We start from the raw sequence: 27,040 nt of genomic DNA on the forward strand, positions 1-27,040 counted from the left end.
GCAATAAAAAACCACAATCTCTTTTTTTTTTTTAATTAATTTTATTTATTCCTTAATTTTATAAGTTGGATGATAGAGTGTTGCTCCAGAAAACAGAAGGGATAAAAGAAGAGAAGTTGGTTCTGTGAGTTTGTAGTTGGACAGTGAATGGATGCTGATTGTTTGCAGCACCTATAGAAGTGTGGGAATTGCAGGTGCCAATTCAGAAGAACAGTGCCCATAAGTATCTATAGGAAAGGCATACAGCAGAAACTGAACACAGGTTTTGAGACAGAATGTAGGGACTTTTTATTTAAGAGATGAGTCATTAACTAACTTAACATCCCTCTTTTGAACAGAGTCAAGAACTTGAGAAAGGTTTGAGGACACAACCCAGATGGGAAAAAATATTCCATGGTAGAGACTTTAAATTTTTACAGAGAGTATTTGTTTAGAAGAAAAAAAAAACCTTATTTTTTGATGCAAAGGAAGCAATATTTGTATTCGGCTTATACCAAGAAATATTAAAAGTCAGGATAATCCCCAACAGATATATGGAATCTTGTCTATAAATCTGAGTACAGCAGACTTTGGATTAACCGATCCCAGACTCCAAATTCACATTTCAAGACTCCAAATTAAAAAAAAAAAAAAAAAATCAACCAATAACCAGAATAAGCGACAAGAAGCAGCATTATAAGTTGTCACTGGGAGATTAGTGTTTCCTATTACCTTGCAACCCCCGCTGTCTTCATACCTGCGCCCACCACCACCACCAAAAAAAGCCCAAATATTTAGTTTGATTTAGTGTATTGCAAAAGGACAAATTTCATTTCATTATTTATGTCAGGGAAGTCGGAATTTTTTTTTTATAGCAACTTTTTTTTTTTTGTTTAGAAATTGCAAAATGATAGGCAAATGCAAGAGTTTTGCTTTCAATTAAACAAAGACGAAATTATTCAAAAGTTTGAAAACAGTGCATCCCTTAAATCTCTAATGAACCATTATAATGTTGGTGACCAAACCACACGCAACACTAAAAAATAGAGGGAAGCATCATATTGGACAAGCGAGTAGTACGTGGTAAGGTTTTTTTTTTTTTTTAATCTATCGCCATACTTTCTACATAATTTGTTGAACATTTTTTCAATACAGTAGGTCCCCGACTTACGTTGCGTTATTTATATTTTTTTTGTATGACTAAAGATTTCAGTGAAGGAGGCACACATTTCACTATAACAACTTAAAAACCCACAGAATTCCAGCTATTGGTTGATTGATTGATTTGGTAGTTGTTGGCGCATCGGCTTCTGTGGCCATATTGCACCTCCCAAGGTTTTTGCAGTACTTTGATCCAAGCCCGAGGCGGGAATCGAACCCGCGACCTTTGGGCTGCCAGGCAGGTACTTTACCCACTCGGCTAGCTCGGTTGGCCCAGCTATTGGTATTATGGCAAGTGCAACAAGATCGAGTTTACTACCTGTTTATAATGAATTGCACTAACAGAAAAGCCCAGTAACCCAAAGCAATAAAAACAAATTGTTTTTATTGTTTTATGGCAGTAACCTCCAAAAATGTGCTTTAGTAAAATGCGAGCTCGTGTGGGGTGATAATAGTGAGTTTTCGCCTTAACCCTGTGAAGTTCTTTTCAGAAAATTTAATTTTGACTGTTATCATGGTGCCAACTAAGAATAAGTGACGGCAGTACTAGTAAATCTATCAAGAAAAGGAAAGCAATAGAGTTGGATCAGAAAATTAAAATAATAAGGATGTATGAAAATGGCCAAACATTAACAAGTATCATACGGAATTCAGATTTGACAGTGGCAATGGTGAACACAGTAAAGGAGAAAGAATACAAGAAGCGGTGAAGCGATCAGCACCAATGAAATCAACCAAATAATAACCAAGGTTACGAAATACATATCAGTTTTTACTGTACAATAACATGCATGTTTTCTTCCTTTTTATGTTTTCTTTTCTTATGTGCCACTCCAGCTCTTCACTGCCAGCCCCAGATAAAGTTTTTTAATTGAACTCATTAAAAATATATAACTACTTTTCTTCATTCTTCTGAGGATATGTGTTTTTTGTAATTTTGGCCTATCAGGAATATAGTAGCAGTATTTTATTAGTCATTCCCAAATTATGTAAGAAGTCCTGGAACGTATCTCTTACGTATGCCTTGAACTTAACTGTATTTTGGATTAACCGGGAATTTTTTTTTTTTTTTTTTACCATCTATCCCGGAAAATCGAGAGTCTACTGTGTCTTTGAAACTGAGCAAGGAACAGTAGACTCTTTCTTGCAAAATATAAGATAGAACTAAGTTTTCTTTGTCCCATTGGAAAAATATCTGGAGATTCCACTTTCACAAACTGTAAGGTAGAATGTAGTGTATTATCATCGACAAAACAACTATGGTTGGGATTTCTGGTCATTAATCTACAAAAGGAAAAGAGCAGGAGAAAGAAATGAATATTGGGGGATGACACACTATCAGTAGTGGAGAAGTTAAAAAAAAAATAGTGTCATCTACCATTACCTGCAGTGACCATTCAGAGAGAAAACTGGATATCCAATAGCATAACAGAGTCAGCAAGCCATAAGATGGGAGCTTCGTATGGCCTTCATGCCAAACACAATCAAAACCCTTAAAAAATCAAGAGCAACTGCTTAAGTTTCACAAAATTTTTCCATCAATAACTAATATATCACCACTGCACCAACACTCAAAAATCCATGTGGCAATCATTGATCAGATGGAAGTATGAAATATTTTAAGAGTTGGGTGGTACTTTGTAAAGTATAGAGGTAAATGCGATAAGACAATAAATGGAAAGGGGGGGGATGTCACCCTTATTTTTTTAGGAATTGGTGCTGTATATGAGCAAACTTCCTAGCCAAAAGAACTGCCGTGGAATATGAAAGCGTAAAAAGGTGACATAGAACAGGCACGTAGGTTTTGAGAACAAGTGGAGAAATTCCATTAGGTCCTGGAGCTTTCTTGGCATCAAGATTGTTGAAAATTTTTCTGTTATCCTTCTGTCAGAAGACCACAAGAGGCATTCAGTGGAGTGTACTGAATACAACAGGTGGTGGTTTACTAATGTTGTCAATACAAGAGTAAGAAGAAAAATATAATGCTAATAAGTCTTAAATAAAGATGTAATACAACCATCAGGTTGTAATAGAGGTGCGAGTATTAATGGATAGAAGTTGCAGCCAATGGCTTTGGCAAGAGACCAGAATAGAGTGCTTCTTGTCCAATTCCAAAGAAGGTTATCAAATTGTAGCAGGGTACTTAATGATTTTGTAATAACTGAGAGCAAAGCGGAGGAGAAATTGTTGAAGTTAAACATAAGAAAAGCACCTGGGGTGGATGGGATCTATCCAGTTATATTAAAGGAGTCAGCAAAGCAACTAAGCAAACCCTTAGCCATAATTATGAGAGCGTCCTTGGACTCATGGAAGGTTCCCGCTGACTGGAGATGCGCAAATGTATCCCCAATTCACAAAGGGGGATCGAAGGGTGACCCAAGTAATTACAGACCAGTTAGTTTAACTTCTGTTCCGGGTAAGATAATGGAGTCACTGGTTAAAGATGCACTGCAGGATCATCTAGACAAGACAGCAGCAATAATTCGGACACAGCATGGGTTTGTTAAGGGAAAGTCTTGTCTGACAAATTTGATAGGATATTATGATGTGGTTACAAAGGAACTGGATGCAAAAAAAATTTGATATCATATATTTGGATTTCAGGAAAGCTTTTGACACTGTTGCGCATGGAAGACTATTGTACAAATTGGAGCAGAATGGTATTAACGGTAAGTTGCTACAATGGATGGTTAAGTGGGAGAAGACAGAGGGTGGTAATCAATGGGTGCTGCTCTTCGTGGACTAATGTTATTAGTGGAGTCCCACAGGGTTCGGTGTTGGGTCCAGTGTTGTTTTGTATATTTATCAAGGTATATCAGGCTTAGTGTCGAAGTTTACAGTGATACAAAGGTTGGCAGGGTTGTTAATGACAGTAATAGCAGTGTGCTACTGCAACAGGATCTAGATAATTTGGGCAGATGGGCTAAGAACTGGCAACTGAAGTTTAACCTTGACAAATGCAAAGTACTGCATATGGGTAGAAGTAACCCGAGAGAAAAGTACCAACTGTGTGGTACTACACTTAAGGTGGTAGAAAATGAAAAAAGATCTGGGAGTAATTGTGCAGTCAGATATGAATTTTTCTGAGCAATGCAGACAGGTTGCCAGGGCAGGGTCATGGGCAGGTCAGGCAATTGTCCCTCTGTATAAGGCAATGGTCAGGCCATGCCTTGAGTACTGCGTACAGGTCTGGAGGCCTCATTTTAGGAAGGATGTCGATTTGCTTGAGCGTGTACAGAGAAGGGCAACAAGATTGGTGAGGGGAATGAAGGGATCCTCTTACCAAGAGAGGCTAAAGTTCTGCAAATTGCAGTGGCTGGAGACTAGGCACCTGTGCGGTGATCTGATTGAGCAAGCTGAATTCTGATGGGATCCTTCCACTTGTTCAGATTACGAACCTAAGGGGGCATAAATTCAAATTAAGAAAAGACAGATGTAGAACAGATGTGCAGAAATTTGCCTTTAGCCAGCGGGTGGTTAACTGCTGGAACAAACTTCCATCTGTCATGTGCAAGTTGATAGGTTGAATAAATTTAAGGAGGAACTGGTGTGATATATATATATATTTTTTTGTGATGCTGCATAAGCTCATACACTTGCTTTCTTGCATCACATGCCACTACTACTAATTCCATTTGGACAAGAAGCAAGTGCTCAACTATTGGGCTGTTCAAGGTCAAGTTTGGACTGAATAATAGCCATTTTACAATTGTTTGCAAGCTTTAGTGTAAGTAGCAAGTAATCTGGAGATTTGGATACAAGCCAATTGCAATGCACATCAGTCTTATCTTGAACAGCCTTAGCACATTTATTAGAAAACCAAGGTTTAGCTAGAGGACAAGATTTTATGATGGAATGAAGAATAAAAGATTTCACGGAAGAGGGTCACTGACAGGATCTGATATAAAACAATAATTCAACCACGGAAAACAAGAATAGAAATCATGCAGGTCATCTCATTTGCGTTCCTACAATACCAAACATGAGGGTGAGAATGGCCAGGTTGTGATCTAAAGTGCATAGAAGACCATTAACATTGACTATGTTAATGAGAAAAAGGTCAAGGGTGTTGGGTGTGTGGTTAGGATCATCTGGTAGGTAAATGTAATTGCTAAAACATTTGCATCTTCACCAGTTCAGTCCATGTAACTATAAAGCAAGTGCACTGGTATTGTGAACATTGAAATCACCAAGGAAAATTACCTCACTGTTAGGAAAGCTGAAGTCATGTTTCAAAGGAAGAATGATGGGTGCTATAGAAGATGTAACACATTGCTATTGTGTTCCTTAAGCCATTATGAATAAATATATGGTTTATAAATAAATATATGAACAGGGTAGCCTTGTGCAGGCAAAGTTTTTACTGCTCCTGGAATAGAGAAGTTTCTTCTGTTTTATTAGCTTAAATTGGCATATTAACTTATTTTCTAGAGTAGCTTTATATTCCTAGTTACAATACTTAAGTTTAAAATTTAACTTAGACATTTTGTAGGTATTACTTAGTATCGGTAAGGGTATCAAATCCACGTGTTACAAGTTTCAGCTCCGCTGAACGGGAAGTTTTTTAGCCATATTTAGCCGCTTTATTGACCAATTGTTATATTAAAATATTTCTATAAGTAGCTTATTGACCTAGTCAGGATCCTTAGTTTATTCTGAATTGAGACAGCAAGATTTGGAACTTAATTAATACTTAAGTATCCGTAGATTTACCGTTTGTAACTTGCCGCCATTGTTATACGATACGTTATATCCCAAACTAGATAGCATAAGCTTAGCTTAGCTTAGTATATAATATAATAATATCAATTAATCAGTAAAATCTATTAATTTGTTAAACTTCATTGTCAATTAAATTGTAATTTTTAACTAAATACATATAACGACTTAGATTACAAACGTAACATAATTAATTAATATTTACTTGATACGGAAGTTATAAACGGAACTCAGATAATACTCGATACTGAAAAATATAACTGTGTTGGGATACAAGTTTAGGATTATAATTTTGTACTGAAATTAAATCGAAATCATGACTCAGACCAGGGCAGCAAAGCAAAAGGCTCAAGCTAATGAGAGTGCTGTGGTTCAGGGGAGAACTGAGGGGAGCAGTTGCCCTCTGAATCACAGCCTTTTAAAATGCACTACTTGCTTGATGTTTGTGAAACAATCAGGTACAGGACATGATATTGCCATGGGGGATGTCTTTGTGTGTGCGCAATGTAAGGAAATCAGACGACAACTCAGCATTCTTATGGGCCTATATGGGAGCTTGAAGGACAGGGTGGATGCCCTCGAAGGATCTAAATTGTGGGGCCCATCAAGCTCTCAGCTGCCCACATCAAAGCCAGAGCTTGCACTTGATCATCACGCAACACAGCGGCATCCCACAAGAACTAGTAGTTGTTGGTAACTCTATTGTCAGGGAAATGGGGAACATGGTATGTAAAAAGAATAGGTGGAACAGGACCAGGGTATGTCTGCCAGGGGCAAAGGTTGAAGACATAGAGCGGATATCATCTTTTAAGGGGACAAAAGGTGATATAATTGTATACGTTGGCACAAATGATATTAAGAGTAGAAGACCGGCGGAATTACTTAACAAGTACAGGTCACTGTTGAAAAAAAACTGTGAATTAGAGTTGAATTTGAAAGTGTCTGCAATTCTGCCCAGACACGATAGAAGGGAGTATATGATGAGAACCTTGTCGATCAATTTGGCCATGGAAAGATTGTGCGAGGCTCAAGGGGTAGAATTTTTTCAGCCTGGTCTGTAGTTGTTAACAGGAGAGACTGCTTTTACAGGGCTGGGATACACTTAAATAGAAAGGGTGCAAGAATATTTGCTGATGCTATTGACGCAGTGTTAGGTGGGTCAGAAAACTGCTAGCTTGGGGGGGGGGAATACAAGGACTAATAGATTAACAGTAGCCACTGGTAGAAGTGAAAGTGATTCTTGCACTGCTTCTATTGGAATGAGCAGCAGCCTGGAAAACAAGATGCAGGGTGTTTCAGAGACTGCTGGGAGTCATTGCGGTACAAGTAAACACATGGTTGTGTTAGGGTAGCTAAGAATAGGAACAGGTGCATGTATACTTGTGTGTACACCAATGCTTGGAGTTTGGTAAATAAATTTGATGTATTTGAGGTATTGCTCAAAACATCAAAGACAGATATTGTTGGGATATCAGAGACATGGTGTCACACAGTTATAAGGATTGCATAACTGGAATTTGGGGAGTACAATGTTTACAGGAAGGAGGGGTTATGCTATTAGTTAAGAAACACAAAATCCAAGGAAATGAAGCCAGTCGACAGTGCAGTGTTGAGTCAGTTTGGTGTGACATAAACATTGGGAGATCAAAATTGAGAGTAGGAGTGTGCTATAGGCCTAATGACTCTGATGAGTATAATAACAAACAGTATAGGGAAATAGTGGGCCAGTAAATCAGATAGTCTTATAATGGGGGATTTTAATTTCCCAGATATTGACTGGAACTTGTGTGTTGGTCACTCACGCACTAGCAAGGCTTTTGTGGATTTATTGGATGATTGTTTTCTACATCAGCATGTTCGGGGGGGGCAACTAGAGGGAGTAATACTCTTGATCCGATTACCAGTAATGATTCTTCATGCATTAAGAATCTGCAGATAAAGGAACCACTACAGTGGCAGTGATCACAGTGTGCTGAAGTGGGGTTTACTCAAAGAGGTAACTACCATCAGTGGTAAAGGGAAGGGTTTTTGCTTTCGTAAAGGCAACTACGATGGTCTGAGACTATTTAAATTTTATACAGTGGGACCAACTGATGATTTTACCAACAGCAAATTCAAAATGGAAAGATTCAAAGAACTTATCTTGGAAGCTACTAGGCTTTACATACCAACTAAGAAATATCGTTCAAAGTTTAGGCCTAAATGGATGTCAGATAAACGAATGAGACATATTGTAGAGAAAACAAATGCATGTGATACATATAAATTAATGGGTGACATGAAAGCCTATGATAGATATAAGCTGGTCTGTAACCAAGTCACAAAAGAGGTTAGGCAGGCAAAGGCAGATTATGAGAAATCTTTGGCAAAGGATGCAAAGAAAAACAGCAAAGATTTCTTTACCTATGTAAACTCTAGAAGGAAAGGGATGAATCAGATTGGTCCACTGAATATTGATGGTTCAGCAGTTCATGATCCTGCTCAGGTGGCTAACAAACTAAACGAGTATTTTGCATCTACATTCACACATGAGGAGTTATTCAGGAACGGGAATGCCACAGGTGAAGTAAACTCTGGCAGTGAGCTAGATGATTTTGTAATAACTGAGAGGAAAGTGGAGGAGAAATTGTTGAGGATAAACATAAAAAAGGCACCTGGGCTGGATTGGATCTATCCAGTTATATTAAAGGAGGCAGCAAAGGAAGTAAGCAAACCCTTAGCCATAATTATGAGAGCTTCTTTGGACTCAGGGAAGGTACCCATAGACTAGAGATGTGCAAATGTGACCCCAATTCACAAAGGACGATCAAAGACTGACAAGAAATTATAGACCTGTGAGTTTAACTCCTGTTCCAGGAAAATTAATGGAGGCACTGGTTAAAGAAGCACTGCAGGATCATCTGGACAAGACTTCAGTTATAGCTTGGACACAGCATGGTTTTGTTAAGGGAAAGTCTTGCCTGACCAATTTGATTGGATACTATGATGCAGAGAATAACTTTGATATTATATATTTGGATCTTAGAAAGGCTTGTGATACGGTTGCACAGAGAAGACTGCTGCAAAAATTGGAGCAGTGTGACATTGGAAGGAAATTGCTGCTATGGATAAAGGGATGGTTGAGGGGGAGAAGACAGAGAGTGGTAATCAATGGACACTGCTCATTGTGGACTAATGTTATTATTGGAGTCCCTCAGAGTTCAGTGTTGAATCCATTGTTGTTTTCGGTATTTTTAAATGATATTGATGATGGTATATCAAGCTTAATATCCAAGTTTGCACACGATACAAAAGTTGGCAGGGTTGTTAAGGACACTACTGACAGTATGCTGCTGCAACAGGATCTGGAAAGGTTGAGCAGATGGGCTGAGAGGTGGCAAATGAAGTTTAACATTGACAAATGTAAAGTACTACATATGGGAAACAGTAACCCCAGAGCAACGTATCAACTCTGTAGTACTACACTGACAGTGGTGGAGAGTGAAAAGGACCTGGGGGTAATTGTGCAGGCAGATATGAAGTTTTCTTAGCAGTGCACATGGGCTGCAAGAGTAGCTCATGGTGTATTGTCAATGATATACAGGAATTTTTCTAGCAGGGATAAGGAGGTGATTATTCCCCTGTATAAGGCAATGGTCAGGACACACCTTGAGTATATACAGGTCTGGAGGCCTCATTTCAAGAAGAATGTAGAGCTGGGCAATAAGATTAGTGAAAGAAACAAAGGGGTGCTCTTACGAAGAAAGGCTTAAGTTTTGCAAATTACAGTGTCTACAGACTAGGCACCGGTGAGGTGATCTGATAAAGCCTTGAATGGTTTGAGCATGCTCAATGCCGATGGGATTCTTCGTCTTGCTCAGAATAATCACCTGAGAGGGCATAAATTCAAACTGAGGAAAGACAGATGTGCGGAAATTTTGCCTTTAGCCAGTAGGTAGTTGGTTGGTGGAACAGACTTCCATCCCTTGTTGTGGAAGTTGATAGCCTAAATAAATTTAAGGCTCAGCTGGACAGGTATTTCGAACGAAGAGAGGGGTGAAATGGGAATATTTTTTTTTGGCTGATGCTGCATAAGCTTGCTTTCTTGCATCATATGCCTCTACTAATGCTAAATATGATGCAGTGGATAGTTTCATTATAGACTTGAAAGTAGCCCCTATCCAATTGTTGTTGTTATTTGGTTTTTAGGAGCATTTGCAACTAAGGCCATATTGCTCCCGGATATGCGGTGGTCATTCCCTGACCTTCCCGCATCCTCTGTATTTGGTGGTGAAGGGCTCGAACCCCGGTCTACGCACTGCTGCTGCTTCCCACCTGGCTACGGAGACACCTCCTTATCCAATTCCAAGTTGCAGTGTTTGTTAATGCTAAGATACTATATGAAAGTTACCGTGGTTTAAAAAGTACACCAGTAATTTTAAGCAATGAATTGAAATAAAGAATGATAGGCCCTGCATGTAGTACACCCTGCATGAATGTAGAGCTGGGCAATAAGATTAGTGAATGGAACAAAGGGGTGCTCTTACGAAGAAAGGCTTAAGTTTTGCAAATTACAGTGTCTACAGACTAGGCACCGGTGAGGTGATCTGATAAAGCCTTGAATGGTTTGAGCATGCTCAATGCCGATGGGATTCTTCCTCTTGCTCAGAACAATCACCTGAGAGGGCATAAATTCAAACTAAGGAAAGACAGATGTGTGGAAATTTTGCCTTTAGCCAGTAGGTAGTTGGTTGGTGGAACAGACTTCCATCCCTTGTAGTGGAGGTTGATAGCCTAAATAAGTTTAAGGCTCAGCTGGACAGGTATTTTGAATGAACACAGGGGTGAAGTGGAAGTGGGTTTTTTTTTTTGGCTGATGCTGCATAAGCTTTCTTTCTTGCATCATATGCCTCTACTAATGCTAAATATGATGCAATGGATAGTTGCATTATAGACTTGAAAGTAGCCCTTATCCAATTCCAAGTTGTAGTGTTTGTTAATGCTAAGATACTATATGAAAGATAGTTACCTTGGTTTAAAAAGTACACCAGTAATTGTAAGCAATGAATTGAAATAAAGAATGATAGGCCCTGCATGTAAGGACCTTGGATTTCATAATTTCCGGTTAATCCAATATAGACAATTTAACACAGTTGACAGTATATCAACTGTAGAGTTATTTCATTTAATGGTAACTGCACAATCACGATGTATCGAATTATGAATTGATTTTACTATTATCAAATGCGAAATAACTTGGCAAACATTTTCTCCCATTTCCACTTTTATCCTCACTGTAGAACCCAGAATTTTAATAATAATCCTTTTATAAATATATAATAGCAATATACTATATTTTTGATAAAAAAATATTATTTTGTTTGATATATGAATTTTGGACAAACTATCTGCAAACATCCAGTTCTGCTTAATTTCAATTTTATTTCACCAAGGGTGATCGAGAAAATACAGGGTGATTCACTACCAGTGTGACAAACTTGCAGGAGGTGTGCGACGAAGCATTGCAGGGTCTGAAATGCTTCGTCATGTTGTAGAGGACGTTGAACGGGAGGTCGCATGAACAGCGATTCCGCTGAAAGTCAGCATTTGCGAACCGGTTCCCGAGGCAGTAGGATGGACGAGTATTCAAACGTTGAACTGGCCGACATGCACCTCGCGTATGGAGCTGTGGACTGTAACGGTCGCGCCACTCTGCGCTTGTACCAGGAACGTTTCCCGCACAGGCATGCTCCTCATCATACGATTTTCGCATGTGTGCACAGAAGGTTACGTGAGACTAGTTGTTTCACGAGAGGTACTATGAATCGAGAGCAAACGACAAGGGCGCCAGACAATGAGGAGAATGTCCTACGTCTTACAGAAGGCAATCCGAGTACGGGTACTCGAGCGATAGGCCAACGATTGGGTATTTCCCAATCCACTGTATGGAGGATACTGTCAACAAACCAAATGAGTTCATACCATCTGCAACGCGTCCAATCATTAGAGCCTGCAGATTATCCACTCCGGGGGACTTTTGCTACTTGGTTTCTTCAACAGAAACGGTTCGCAAATGCTGACTTCCAGCGGGATCACTATTCACGCGACCTCCCATTCAACATCCTCTACCGCATGACGAAGGCATTTCGAACCCTGCGATGCTACGTGATTCCGATTCGTCTTTGTGCCCCCTACACCTCCTGCAAGTTTGTCGCACTGGTAGTGAATCACCCTTTATATAAAGTAATTCGATAATTACATTTCATAAATCTCAAAAATAAAAAGGTATCAAAAAAGAAAGAAACAGCTTACCTGAAAGCATGGAACTAAAGAGCAATGCTGGGAAATAATGATGGAAATATAAGACTCGCCCCATCCCATAAAATGGCAAGTAATGAAGACCCCAACCAAGAAACAACCACAAGGCAGCCTGCATTGTTTTGGTATTTTTAGCTGTAAAAATTAATTAGTATTAACACCTGGACCACTGGCTATGTGATTATTTTTTTATAAGAGAAATGTAGCACTGATTTCCAACTTTTAATATAAAAGTATATACCATAAAATATAAAATACTTGTATTTATAAAGTCATTTTCAACACAAGAGCATATAAGTTATGGAAATATATCAATCACACCTAGTATGTTACAAAAGTTTTTCATATGTATACTGAAACCAGTGATGGGTGGTTGAGCCAAATGCACAATTAAAGCATATTTCTTCCTCTGGATGTTCGTAAATTGCATAATTCCTATGCAGTAACAAAGGAAGTGGATTCCGAGTTATGCAGTAACAAAGGATTTTATTTTGCAAAAATAATTTTGAAGACATATACGTAGATAAACTTTTGACATTGTTCCAAAAATTAGAGTGGCATTATGGGAAAGTTACTGCTATGGATAAAAGGTTTGTTTGTTTGTTATTTGGCTTTTAGGAGCATTAGCAACTAAGGCCATATTGCTCCGGGATATGCGGTGGTCATTCCCTGACCTTTCCGCATCCTCCGTATTTGGTGGTGACGGGCTCGAACCCCGGTCTAATCAAGAAGCGTGTGCTACACACTGCTGCTCCTGCCCACCTGGCTACGGAGGCACCATGGATAAAAGGACTGAGTGGCAGAAGACAAAGGGTGATTATAAATGAGCTCTCCTCTTCTTAGATTCAATGTTCCCACAATTCCTATGTTCGTTTATAAACTACATCTCTTTGCAGATAACTCCTCCATAAGATTGTGTGGCAGGAAAACCATCTAATTCAGCCCAAAAGAGTTCATCCAGGTGACCCACTGTCTCTGCAACTGTTTAATGTGGTGGTTGCAGAGTTGCCTAGTTACATGGGTTATGAACTGTGTAGCCAAAGAGTCAACACAATGGCCTTTGCCAACGATCTTATGTTGATTCCCATTACTAAAACTGGTCTGCAAAGGTTATTAGATCGTTCCAGTGCTTTCTTTCAGAAGAGAGGTCTTATGATTAATCAAAATAAATCATGGACCCTTTCATTAGTGCCGTTCTGCATGTGACAAGAAGAGTAAGGTGAAAAAGTTAAGTTATTTGTAGAACAAATCAATGAAATGCCATAATTTTTGAAGACTATTTCTAATTGTAATCCACTTTTATTAAAAAAACACTTTGATAATACAGTCATTCCAGTTAAGGCTGATGGAGCCAGAGCAAGACTAGAACGAGGATCTTCCTATTATCAGAAATAAAGTAAATGTTGTTTCAGTGTTTAGGATAGGGGCTCCCATCAAAACCAGATCTTATAAATAGTATTACCCCTAGCTTCACATAATTCATACTAAATAAGGAACTTTAAAACAACAAATGCTGATAATGATGGCTAGCAGAGCGATGGACAAGAATGCAGCTCAACTTCTCTCACTGGTTGTGGTGTTCATTGATAAAAAATGTAACAGATCAGTTACTACAATGTTTTTAATAGAATGTGCTGCTTCACAGATTCACTTATTATTAGAAACACTTTGATAAAGAAAAACAAATTCTAGGAAATGTATTAAAATTTCACTACATATTTTCCTCATATTCTTGGATATTTTGATCAAAAATTTCACTTAAATAAATGGGTTCTTTGATGAATTTCACTTTTGGGTAAAACTTCTCACACATAAAACAATAACTCAAATTTCTAGGGAGACAAGAAACTATTTGTATCATATACAAATAATATGAGTGCTTGAATTTATAGGACCAGATGCAAGTGGAACAGTAATGAGAAATAAGAAGGAAGAAAATTACATTGCTATTAAACAATAACACAGCCCATCCAAACTTATATTTGTGGAACATATAAATTAATTCTCTATCTCCACCCAGTGGACAGTGATTCAATCCCTCAATCAAGGAATTATAAAATTCATATTTTACAGATCAGAAATAAAATCTACCATGCTACAGAAATTGCTCCCCAAAAATACCAATTTTAGATGCTCCTCATACAGTGACTGAAATCACAAGGAGCTAGTAATTGGAGATGATAATGTTACCTGATGAGATAATTGAGCTAGTGGGGATTGGGTGGACATAGCCAAAGACCAGTACACATACAAACTTAACTCATCAAGTCATTATTGAGTCAGTTTAACAAAGTTATTCACAGACCGAGGAAGAAAGGAACTGGAAGCAAATTATAGTTGCCAAGCTGCAGACAACAATCCATTCTTGACACAATGAACACTTACCAAACTAAGACTTTCACCAAAAATTAAATGAAAATACAGTTGCCAAGCTGCAGACAACAATCCATTCTTGACACAATGAACACTTACCAAACTAAGACTTTCACCAAAAATTAAATGAAAATACAGGCATACCTCGGTTAACGTTACCTCTGATAACGAAGCTTCGATATAACAAAGTCGGCAATTTCAAGCCACATTTAACATAAAAAAATATATATTCCAGTTTAATCACCTGAAATCTAAACAAACTGAAGAAATTACGGAAACCTTTGGGGCTTCTCGTGGTTGGTTCGAGAAATTTAAAAAACGGGCCAGGATTCATAGTGTAAAATTAACAGGAGAAGCTGCAAATAAGTTTCTAGAAAAACTAAAGGAAATAATTGAACGTGAAAATTTCCCAAATTTGGTGTTCAATGTTGACGAAAGCGGTTTGTTCTGGAAACGGCTACCAACAAAAAGCTTCATTTCTATTGAAGAAAAATCAGCTGCTGGGTTCAAAGCAGCCAAAGACCGTTTAACGTTACTCTTTGGATCAAATGCCTCTGGCGATTATAAATTAAAATTGTTATTAGTTTACCATTCAGAAAATCCGAGGGCGTTAAAAGGTAACATAAAAATGAATTTACCTGTAATATGGAAAGCAAATAGAAAAGCGTGGGTTATCAAGGAGTTATTTACTGATCGGTTTGTTAACCACTTTTGTCCTGAAGTAAAACGGTATTGTCAAAAAAAACAAATTTGAAGAAAAAGCTCTTTGGTTGTTAGACAATGCTCCGGGACATCCTACTGATCTTAACACGTTAGACACATGCATTCCTGTCAAAGTTGTGTTTCTTCCAGCAAACACAACTTCCCTGATTCAACCATTGGTTCAGGGAGTAATAGCATCATTTAAAGCTTATTATCTGCGTCGAACATTAAGCAGTTTAACTGAACTAGAGGATAAAGAGGAAATGACAGTTAAAACGTTTTGGATAAACTACACCATTAAAAACGCAATTGAAAACATTGATAGTTCTTGGAAAGAAGTCACTAAGAAATGCTTAAATGGAGTTTGGCGCAAAATATGGCCAGAAGTTGTACTAGAAGAAGAAAATAACATCCAAGAAATTAGAAATGAAGTTATACAGATGGCTCAATCAATAGGTTTCGAAAATGTCGATGAAGAGGATGTTAGAAATTTATTGAATGCAGAAGATGGTTTTTCAGTGGAAGATTTAGAAAACATTGTTAGCAACGAAGACAAAGATAATGAAGACGAAGTTAAAGAAGTTCCTGCCGAAAAAGTGTTAACAACCAAAGATTTAAAAAGGTGCTTAAATGACATTGAAAACGTTTTAAATTTTTTTTAGTGAAAATGATCCTGATTTAGGAAGAAGTGTTATTGTTAAGCGATCAGTGTTAAATGCAATAACTCCGTATAGGCAATTGTTAAATGAAAGAGAAAAAGAGCATAAACAACAACTTTAGACTCGTATTTTAAAAGGTGATTTCACTTTGTATGTAAGTTGACTGTTTATTTAATAAAACTTTTCTTTGTTCGAAAAAAAAGCTTTTCATTTTCTTTACGTAGGAACGTATCCCTATTCTGGCCATAGTATTTTTACCTCTGAAAACGAAGTTTCGCTTAACGAAGTAATTTCGTGGAACGCATCCTATTCGTTATTCGAGGTATGCCTGTAATTGGAATTTTAATGAAGTGGAGATTCATTTGGATTGTGTAAACAGTATTACAAAAATATTATGTACAATAATGTATGATATAAAGAAATTTGTATTAGACAAATTTTGCTTACACTTACAAGGTGCTACCCAAATGTTCCCAAAATATAAATGTTGCACAGGAACCACATCTAGTATGGACTTGTGATACTAGGTAACATTGCATACATCCTCTGTGAATCAGCATTCTACGTGGCTGAATAGAGTCATTGAATATTTAAGTGCAGTTCTTTGGTGGTGTGTTTCGCAATTGTTGCACAATGGCTGATGTGCGAGAGCAATGTGCTTGCATCAAGTTTTGTTTCCTTCTTAACAATACAGCAGCAGAAACCCATAAGAAGTAGAAACAAGCTTTTGGTGACGATGCTTTAGGCCAGATACAGACCTACTACTGGTTTAACCGTTTTAAAAACGGTCAAATGTCAGTTGATGACGACGATCGCTGTGGGCATCCATCATCGAGCACCATCCCAGAAAATGTCTCAGAAGTTCAGGCGGCAATCCGTGAAGACCCCATTGCAGAACTATTGTACAGTACGTGACAGCAGATTTTGTGAGACGAGTTGAACGTGAGAAGGATTGCAGCCAAGTTTGTGCCACGGTTACTGAGTGAAGACCAAAAACAACATCGCATGGAAGTTAGCAGAGATCTTCAAGAATGGGCCAGGTACTGGTGCATCACTTAGCCTGTTTCTCTATGGTTGTCACTGGTGACGAGATTTGGATATATGGGTATGATCTAGAAATCAAGCAACAATCATCGCAGTGGAAGAGAATTTATCTTCACCCCCAACCAAAGAAAGCCTGACAAGTGAAGAGCAATGTGAGGACCATACTGATCTGTTTTTTGGACATTGATGGGACTATCCGTAGAAATTGGTTCCTCCTGGCTAGACCATTAATGCAAAGTTCTACCGTAACATCCTGAGCCGGTTAAGGGAAGCCCCTCAGGAGGAAACGTCCAGTGAAGTGGTGCACAAAGAACCAGATCCTTTATCATGAAAGCACACGGTCCACACACCTCTCTCACTATGGCACAGTTTTTGGCATCCAGCAACTTGACAATTGTCCCCCACCCCCCCTTATTTGCCAGACTTAGGTCCCTGTGACTTCTTCCTCTTCCCAAGAATGAAAATCAAGATGAAGGGTCGAAGATTTGACAGCTTAGAGGATATCCAAGCCGAATCACAGCAGTGATGAACACTATGGTGAAGAAGGACTTTCAGGACACATGGGAGAAGTGTTGGGATCAGTGTTTATGCTCTAAAGGGGACTACTTCGACAGTGACAAATAAGATCCAGGGCAAGTCTAATTTATTTTATAAATATATTTCGGGAACTTTTGGGTAGCACCTTATACATCTGAATATAAAAATTTTAATCCTCCACATAACAATTTCATACTTTGGTTATATACACACACACACACACTAGTATGTAGTAGTAGTAATGGCACATGATGCAAGAAAGCAAGTGTAGGAGCTTATGCAGCATCAGCCAAAAAAAAAAAAAAAAAAATCACACCATTCCCTCCAAATGCCTGTCCAGTTCCTCCTTAAATTTATTTAACCTATCAACTTCCACAACGACAGATGGAAGTTTGTTCCAGCAATTAACCACCCGCTGGCTAAAGGCAAATTTCCGCACATCTATTCTACATCTGTCCTTTCTTAATTTGAACTTATGTCCCCGTAGGTTCGTAATCTGAACAAGTGGAAGGATCCCATCAGAATTCAGCGTGCTCAACCCATTCAAGGCCTTATAGACCTCAATCAGATCACTGCGCAGGTGGCTAGTCTCCAGCCACTGCAATTTGCAGAACTTAAGCCTCTCTTGGTAAGAGAATCCCTTCATTCCCCTCACCAATCGTGTTGCTCTTCTCTGTACACGCTCAAGCAAATCTACATCCTTCCTAAAATGAGGCCTCCAGACCTGTACGCAGTACTCAAGGCGTGGCCTGACCATTGCCTTATACAGAGGGACAATCACCTCCTTTTCCCTGCTAGCAAAATTCCTATATATCATTGACAAAACCCCATGACCTGCCCTAGCAGCCTGTCTACATTGCTCAGAAAACTTCATATCTGACTGCACAATTACTCCCAGGTCTTTTTCATTTTCTACCACCTTAAGTGTAGTACCACACAGTTGGTACGTTTCTCTGAGGTTACTTCTACCCATATGCAGTACTTTGCATTTGTCAAGGTTGAACTTCAGTTGCCACTTCTTAGCCCATCTGCCCAAATTATCTAGATCCTGTTGCAGTAGCACACTGCCATTACTGTCATTAACAACCCTGCCAACCTTTGTGTCATCTGCAAACTTCGACATTAAGCCTGATATACCTTCATCAATATCATTGATAAATACACAAAACAACAGTGGACCCAACACCGAACCCTGTGGGACTCCACTAATAACATTAGTCCACGAAGAGCAGCACCCATTGATTACCACCCTCTGCCTTCTCCCACTTAACCATCCTTTTATCCATTGTAGCAACTTACCCTTAATACCATTCTGCTCCAATTTGTACAGCAGTCTTCCATGCGCAACAGTGTCAAAAGCTTTCCTGAAATCCAAGTATATGATATCAAAATTATTTTTTGCATCCAGTTCCTTTGTGACCACATCATAATAACCAATCAAATTTGTCAGACAAGACTTTCCCTTAACAAACCCATGCTGTGTTTGAATTATTGCTGCAGTCTTGTCTAGATGATCCTGCAATGCATCTTTAACCAGTGACTCCATTATTTTACCAGGAACAGAAGTTAAACTAACTGGTCTGTAATTACTCGTGTCACCCTTCGATCCACCTTTGTGAATTGGGGACACATTTGCACATCTCCAGTCCATGGGAACCTCCCCTGAAACCAAGGATGCTCTCATAATTATGGCTAAGGGTTTGCTTAGTTGCTTTGCCGCCTCCTTTAAAATAACTGGATAGATCCCATCCACCCCAGGTGCCTTTCTTATGTTTAACTTCAACAATTTCTCCTCCACTTTGCTCTCAGTTATTACAAAATCATTAAGCACTCTGTTGATGTATAAGGACTCTGTTGATTTCTGCCTCCTAAGGTGTGTTGTTTACTATTACTGTTGCAAAGTTTTTTCAAGGTTAAGGGAATAGACCTCCTTGACAGCAAGAAATGCTGCCTCACTGGAGGTTATGAAGATTACACAAATGAACTTAGATTAAATTGTGTAATCTGATAGAAATGACTGAAGTTAAGACAGTGGAAAGAAAAAAGTTTGTTAGCCTTGGCTTCCCTTGGAAGCCAAGGCTAACAAACCAAAAGCCAGGTTACCTTTACGGTGTCTTTTCAATTTATCTCCTATATCTGGGAAGTAAGATAATACTATATTAGTGACTTATGTTTTGGGGTCAATAATTAGTAACAAATTAGGTTGTTGTTTTTTTTATCAGTTTGGGGACAATATAATATAATTAGGAGGAGAGTCACTAGTGGCTCTCCTCCTAAAAATATTATATTGTCCTTAAACTGATAAATGTTTCAGTTTGTATTAAAGAGAAAAACATTACTATACTATTGAAGTTGTTCTTGGATTAAAGAATTGCCTACTAGTTAAAAGAATAAAATGATTCTTTGTAAAAATAAACTAAGGGTTATTGGGGCATTAGTGTATTCTGTCCCTAAATTGCACAGTTAGATTGCCTTTTGCCTAGGTATAAAAAAAAACCTGAGTTTTCAGGAAGAAAAACCATCCACCCTTGCTCTAGACTAGCTAACTCTGTCACGGTGAGGGAAAAAAAAAAAAAAAAAACATAAAAATTCCACCAGTGTCAACACATTTGAACCCAGATCTTTCCTACAAGGTGGGGAAGATGCTCATCAAATTATAATGAAAACAGAAGTCAAAACATATAGGAGTAAATTATTTTTACTTATTTTTCCTCAAAAGCATGCTACCCCCCATAGGTTTTGATCTAGAATTCACAAGAGTGACCTTATCATGTAGTAGATATTGGACCTGATATTTTTACCTTCTGTTTCTACATCTTTTAAGTATCCTCTTTGGCTTCGAACTGCAATGAATCCATAAACTACCAAAAAAATTCCCATTAACACCAAATTCCCCCACCAAATGATGGGATTTCCTAAAAGGTAGATACGGTACTGATGACCTGAGAAAAACTGACCCTGGAAGGAAAAAAAAAAAAAAAAGGTTCACACATGAATTTAGCTAATATAGCAAAGTAACAGGCCTGCAATAATAAAATTATTATAGGATATGATTTGATATAATTAGTAATTACTTGATAAAATCTAAAATTTGATTACAGAATGTTAGCTATTTAGAAATATTATGTACTTATATATGGAACAAAATTTTGCTGTAAAGAATAATTCTTAACTATTTGTCAGTAACAGTTCAGCCAGACAGACTAAGATACAAATAAAAAATTTAAAAAAAAAAAAGAGTATATTCCCTTATATTGGATGTAATGTTTAATTACTAACATCATTTAATTGTAATGTTTAATTAAACCAAATGTACTTTTTGTCAGTCAGAGTTGAATTCAAAAACATTACACATCCCACTGGATGTTGGGCATTCATGAATTCTAACTACTTCCCTTTTTGTAATTGACATAACTAGCTCAAAAAGAATAATTTACCATCAGATTTTTCTCTTTGTTTAAACATATGCCCTTCTGATATTTAGTTTAACATAATGGGTAGAAGTGAAGACATCATTGGTGAAGACAGGATATTAGAGCTGGAAAAGGAATTAGAAAATGTGAATTGGAATATCATCGGTTTGGCTGAAACAAGAAGAAGAAATGAATAACTTATAAGTTTATCAAGTGGAAATCTGCTGTACACCAATGGAAACAGTGAAAGGAGTGAAGGTGGAGTTGGGTTTCTGGTCCATAAAGATTTTAAAAACAACATTTTGGAATTCAAAAGTACATCACCAAGGGTGTCAAGACTAATACTCAACATTTCTAAGAGGTACAAGCTAAAGGTTGTAATGATTTATGCACCAACATCAAGCCATGATGATGAAGAGGTTGAAGAAATGTACACCGAAATTGAGAGTCTTCTAGATGAGCAGAAAACCCACTACACTATTATTATGGGGGACTTCAATGCTAAGGTTGGAAAAAGACAAAACAGCGCAGAAAGGGGAACTATAGGAAATATTGGAATTGATGAAAGAAATGAGAGAGGTGAAAGACTCGTGGAATTTGCAGAATCTCAAGGACTGTCAGTAATGAACACTTTTTTCAAGAAAAGGGTGAACAGAAAGTGGACATGGAAGAGTCCAAATGGATTAACTACTAATGAAATCGATTAACTACTAATGAAATCGACTTCATCCTCACTAACAGAAGATATATTGTGAATGATGTTACTGTCCTGAATAAGGTAAATGTTGGAAGTGATCACAGAATGGTAAGATGCACACTTGATATAGATGTAGGAAAGGAAAGGAAAAAACTGACTCAAGTAAATAATACAAAAGTCTTTGAGATAACAGAAGAGGAGAAAAAGCAGTATGTGCTGGAACTTAAGAACAAGTTTGAGCTTCTGCAGACTGCTCAGGACCAAGATATCGACGAGGAATATTACAACTTTCTGAAAGTGATAAAGCCCAAAAAACCTATAGGGAAAAAGAAATCCAAAGAAGAAAAAATTAGTCAAGAAACACTTGTCATGATGAACCGAAGACAAATGAAGAGCAAGAAAAGCACTGACAGGGAGAAAATTGAGTATATTGAGTTATGCAAATCCATTAGAAAGAGACTCACAGAGGACATAAGAAGATTTAACACAAGAAAAGTAGAACAAGCATTAAGGGAAAATAAAGGATTTAAATCAGCAGCCATGAGCAGTAATACAGAAAGACAAATGATACTGAAACTGAAGAATAGCGATGGTGTTATTATTATTATTATTTTATTATTATTAGCTATATGGTGCAAGGAAGCCTGAGGCTTATGCTGCACCAGCCAAAAAAAAATTCCCAAGTTACCCTGAGAGAGAGGGAGGGAGAGAAGTAGAAGGGAATCACCAAGAAAAAGAAGAACGATGACATCCAGCTCAGGACCCTGGGCGCGCCGTCCACACTCACCAGATGTGAGCTCCTGGCATATTAGCTGGCCTCTAAGTAAATAAGCCATATCACACAGGCATCACTCACCAACATAACTCAGTGATGATGAAGCAATCATGACAAACTCATAAGACAATTTTATGCTATATAACTCTACTACAAGTATTTAAATATGGTTTGTTATTATATTAGAACAACAAAAGATCCTGTTTCAACTTATGGATTTTTAGAGCGCTATTATGAAAGACTTGTGGGATGCATTAACATCTCTTAGAGACTTGTAGGCTTACACTAGTATGCACACAGTGCATACAAGTGTACAAAGAAAGTCATTATCAGCCTCTAATTAGAATACTTGAAAAGTACATTGAACATTTTTGCTATGGCATTTTCTGAATTTAGATTTTTACACATATTGGCATCTCTTGTCCTGTGACTGATGTTTTTTTTACTGAGTTGGCAAGTGCTTATCTATCCTTCATCAAAGAGATGGCAATATCTATAGAAACTTCTCTTTGAGTGGTAGCAGTACAACTAATATGCAGTGGAATACCTCTCTTTTGAGATGTGTTGTTTATTAGAGTTCAGCACTTGGATAATTTTTAGTGATAATATTGCAACATGCATAAAAACTTATTGTGCCCATATTTTTTATTTTTTTATGTGGAACAAGCCCTTTTATAATGCATTTACAATAGATTTGCTTTACTAGAAGTCCCATATTAAATAATTTAGGCTGAGACTTTAAAATGTAAGCTTCTTATGTAACAAGAAAGTGAAATTAACACTGTCACTTGCTAATACATTATCAACATTTTCAAATTTCTTATGCTATTAACTCAAATAGCATAATTCAAATAGCAGAAGACTACTATAGAGAATTATACAAGGAGCAGGGGAATGATGCCAGCAGTGGGGAAGATGGATTGCAAAGTAGCAACACATACGACATAGCCGATATTCTTCCTGATGAGGTAGAACATGCATTGAAGAATCAGAAAGCCCCGGGGCAAGATGAAGTTACTGTACAGTTGTTAAAATTGGGAGGGAGAGACATAACACAAAAACTGGCAAGGCTCTTCACAAAGTGCCTTAGAAAAGGTGTGATGCCTAAGCAGTGGAATAATGCAATCATAGTTTTGCTGCATAAGAAAGGAGATAAATCAGAAATTGGAAATTATAGATTGTTATCCCACATCTACAAGTTGTTCACAAGGGTCATTACTAACAGATTAGAAAGAATACTTGATGAGAATCAACCGAAAGAGCAAGCTGGCTTTAGGACAGGATTCTCAACTATGGATCACCTTTACGTAATATCACAGCTAATGGAGAAAGCAAATGAATATAAAACACCATTATGCCTGGCATTTGTGGATTATGAAAAGGCATTTGACTCCATACAGCATAAGGCAATGTTTTGGGCATTAGAAAGACAAGGCATAGATACCCCATATATTATGATTGTGAAGAAAATATATGAGAGTGCTACCTCCTTTATTAGACTAGACAAAGACATTAGGAAATTTAAAATCGAGAAAGGAGTTCGACAAGGAGACACAATATCTCCAAAGCTGTTTACTGGTGCCCTTGAGGAAGCTTTCAGAAGATTAAACTGGTCGCAGAAAGGAGTCAATGTGACGGAGAGTACCTAAACCATTTACGATTTGCAGCTGACATTGTGGTCTTAAGCCACGATCCCAAAGAATTAGAGGAAAATCTTAATCAGTTATGCACAGTTAGTAAGGATTTTGGACTTAAGATGAATATGGCTAAAACAAAAGTAATGATGAACAAGTATGCCACAGAAAGGGACATAATGATTGGAGGAGCAGTAATTGAAAAGGTGGAGTCATATACTTATCTGGGACAAGTTATTAGCTGTAATAATGATAAGTGGCTAGAAGTCACGAGAAGAATAAATTTTGGATGGATAGCATTCAGGAAATATAGTCACATACTGAAGAGAAATATACCAGTTTGTCTGAAACGTAAAATAATGAACCAATGTATACTCCCCACCATGACTTATGGAAGTGAAACTTGTGCACTCACCAAAAGAATGGAAGAGAAGCTGAGAACTACACAGTGAAGAATGGAACAAATTAAATTGGGAATCAGACTGTTAGATAAGAAGAGAAATACATGGATTAGGCAGCAAACTCAAGTAAAGGACATTCTTATCAGAATGTCCTTTACTTGGGCAGGACACATAGCTCGAAGACATGATGACAGATGGACTAAGAAAATAACAGAATGGTACCCAAGAGGAGCTAGAAGAAAACCTGGAAGACAGAGGCGGAGATGGATAGATGAAAGTTTGTGGGTAGTAAATGGATGGCCAGTGCTCAAAACAGAAGGAACTGGAAAGTTGCTGGAGAGGCCTTCATCCTGCAGTGGATTGAAAATGGCTGGTGATGATGAATGGGTAGAAGATGAGTAACAGAACCTAAGTTTTAGCAGAGGTCCTAATTGTTTACACTTTAAGGATGCCGTTTATAATTGGTATTGGTATTTCTGATGCAAGGGCTACTAGGGCCATATTGCACCTGCCATTTATAATCTGGTGCTTCAAGGACAATTGTGCCTTTTTCTAATTACAGCAGACGCCTTCTTAACTGACCTCCACTTAACAGTTGTGTCAGTTCCATGTTTGCACCAGTAAAATGATTCATTATTATAATTATATTTTATAAATTTAATTAAACATTATGTAAATTAATGAAATAAAGTTGCTTCTGTGGAAACTACATTAGATGTTATGAAAAGATTTGGTAAAGGATAGTTTCTAAAAAAAAATGCTGTTGAATTAGGGGAGGGAGAGAATTGTAAAAGATTTCGAAGAAAAATCATAAAATGTACTAGGCAAAGCATTATGGCTCATGCACCTTTTGATTGGAATTCAACACAGAATTCCAATCAGCAAACCCATAAAAGCAGAATCAAATAGCTAAAGCTATTCTTACATCAAAAGATTGATGTTGCAGAAAGTTTCACATGTTAGAAAAACAATGTCAGAGAATTCGCATAATGAGCTGGGAGAGATTATCCAGTATCAGCTGGCTGCTTAAAAATTTATATAAGATTTAAGCTAATTTATCAACGGAGGATAACTGCAATATGGAAGAAACAGTTCTAAATTATAAAATGTTACCTACAAAAAAAAAAAAAAAAAAAAAAAAACAGAATTAAAAAATGGAGCTTGCAGCAATGCAAGTGAAATTTACAAATTGTCACTTTTTGTTGTTGATAAATGAACTAAATCTAGAGCTTTTAAAAATATTTTTTGTTCATCTTTACCAATTTACTATCTCACACAAAAATTAGCATGGATGGACTCCACAGTATAAATTTATGCACAAAGAGTGCATAAATTTATAATGTCTCTAAAGGAATGCTTAAAGTAAATAAATTTACCTGAAAAGACCCTTTCACATCCCAATTGCGAGGAACTTAAAGGCCATATTTTTTAACACCAAATGTAACATTCTTGATCCTGTGGATCAAGGGGATTCTAGAATGTCTAAAGATACATCATAAGTGAAAGTTTTTGGGTTCAATTTTGGGAAAAATAGAAACCACAAATATAAGCCTTATAGAATTGCTAAAAATCATCAGCATCAAAAATGTATTTACAATATAGTACTATCATGAATGAAATTCCAAGTTTGGAATTTACTAAATCTTGGAAAAAACTTTGACCCAAGGTTGACAACTAGCAAAAATTACTGAGATGATGAAGAATATAGTTTATTAACTGATTGAGCCATTGAGTCCACTAGTTCAGAAAGTATTCCACAGGTATTTCCATCCATACTTGTTGCACCATCATCATCAGCCATTTTCAATCCACTGCAGGATGAAGGCCTCTCCAGCAACTTTCCAGTTCCTTCTGTTTTGTGCAATGGCCATCCATTTACTACCCACAAACTCGTGAATTTCATCTATCCATCTCTGCCGTTGTCTTCCAGGTTTTCTTCTAGTTCCTCTTAGGTACCATTCTGTTATTTTCTTAGTCCATCTGCCATCATGTATTTGAGCTAGGTGTCCTGCCCAAGACCATTTCTTTAATTTTGATAACAATGTATGTATTTATGTATGTATTTATTTGTCTTGGGCGGCACCTGGAACGTTAGTTCATCTCCGCCTCGTTAACTTATACAACTATACAAAGATTAAATACTGTACAAAAGAAAACCTCAACAGATTGAGGTACACACAGATAATTTCAAAGTAAACAATGAAAGTAATCTTATGCATATTAACATAAAAAAAAAAAAAAAACAAGCTCAAAGAAAATAATTAAGGATAACAGTACCATTCAACCGACAAAACTTTGCACAAGCCCAGAAGCAGGCACAAACCTTAAAAACAGTTGAGGTTAAATCCAGTAAGTCCTGCAGTCATTAGTAGCAAAGTCACAGTCAATCACCAATAACAAAGTCACAGTCAGTTAACAGCCATCCGAGCAAAGGAGCACAGAAATTTTCATCGCCAAATTGAGTTGCAGTTGTAGGCCACTTGTAGAGTTTCAAAAAAAAAAAAAAAAAAAACACAACACACACACACAGAGCACAAGTCCAGAGTTGTAGATCTTGTTGAGAAAATGGGCGTCATTGCAGTGAAGGTGAAGAGTCTTGAGCTGAATTTGAAACATTCGCATGTGTAGTCATTGCAGAAAGGATTGCGA

At 37.5% G+C, this 27,040-nt stretch overlaps 1 protein-coding gene across 1 annotated transcript in view; it reads right to left on the bottom strand.

The window, feature by feature from the left end:
* Positions 1–27,040, bottom strand: part of tw (Protein O-mannosyl-transferase 2) — a 169,624-nt gene that overhangs the window by 14,430 nt on the left and 128,154 nt on the right. Inside the window, exons 17-18 of the mRNA XM_090376720.1 lie at positions 20,273–20,429; positions 12,151–12,291 (exon numbers count right to left, since the gene is read on the bottom strand). Of these exons, the coding sequence (XP_090232846.1) occupies positions 12,151–12,291; positions 20,273–20,429 (298 nt within the window). The remainder of the gene's footprint in view (positions 1–12,150; positions 12,292–20,272; positions 20,430–27,040) is intronic.

The sequence above is a fragment of the Mastigoproctus giganteus genome, chromosome 6 (assembly GCF_048544385.1).
Source record: "Mastigoproctus giganteus isolate SK-2022 chromosome 6, ASM4854438v1, whole genome shotgun sequence".
Lineage (NCBI taxonomy): Eukaryota > Metazoa > Arthropoda > Arachnida > Uropygi > Thelyphonidae > Mastigoproctus > Mastigoproctus giganteus.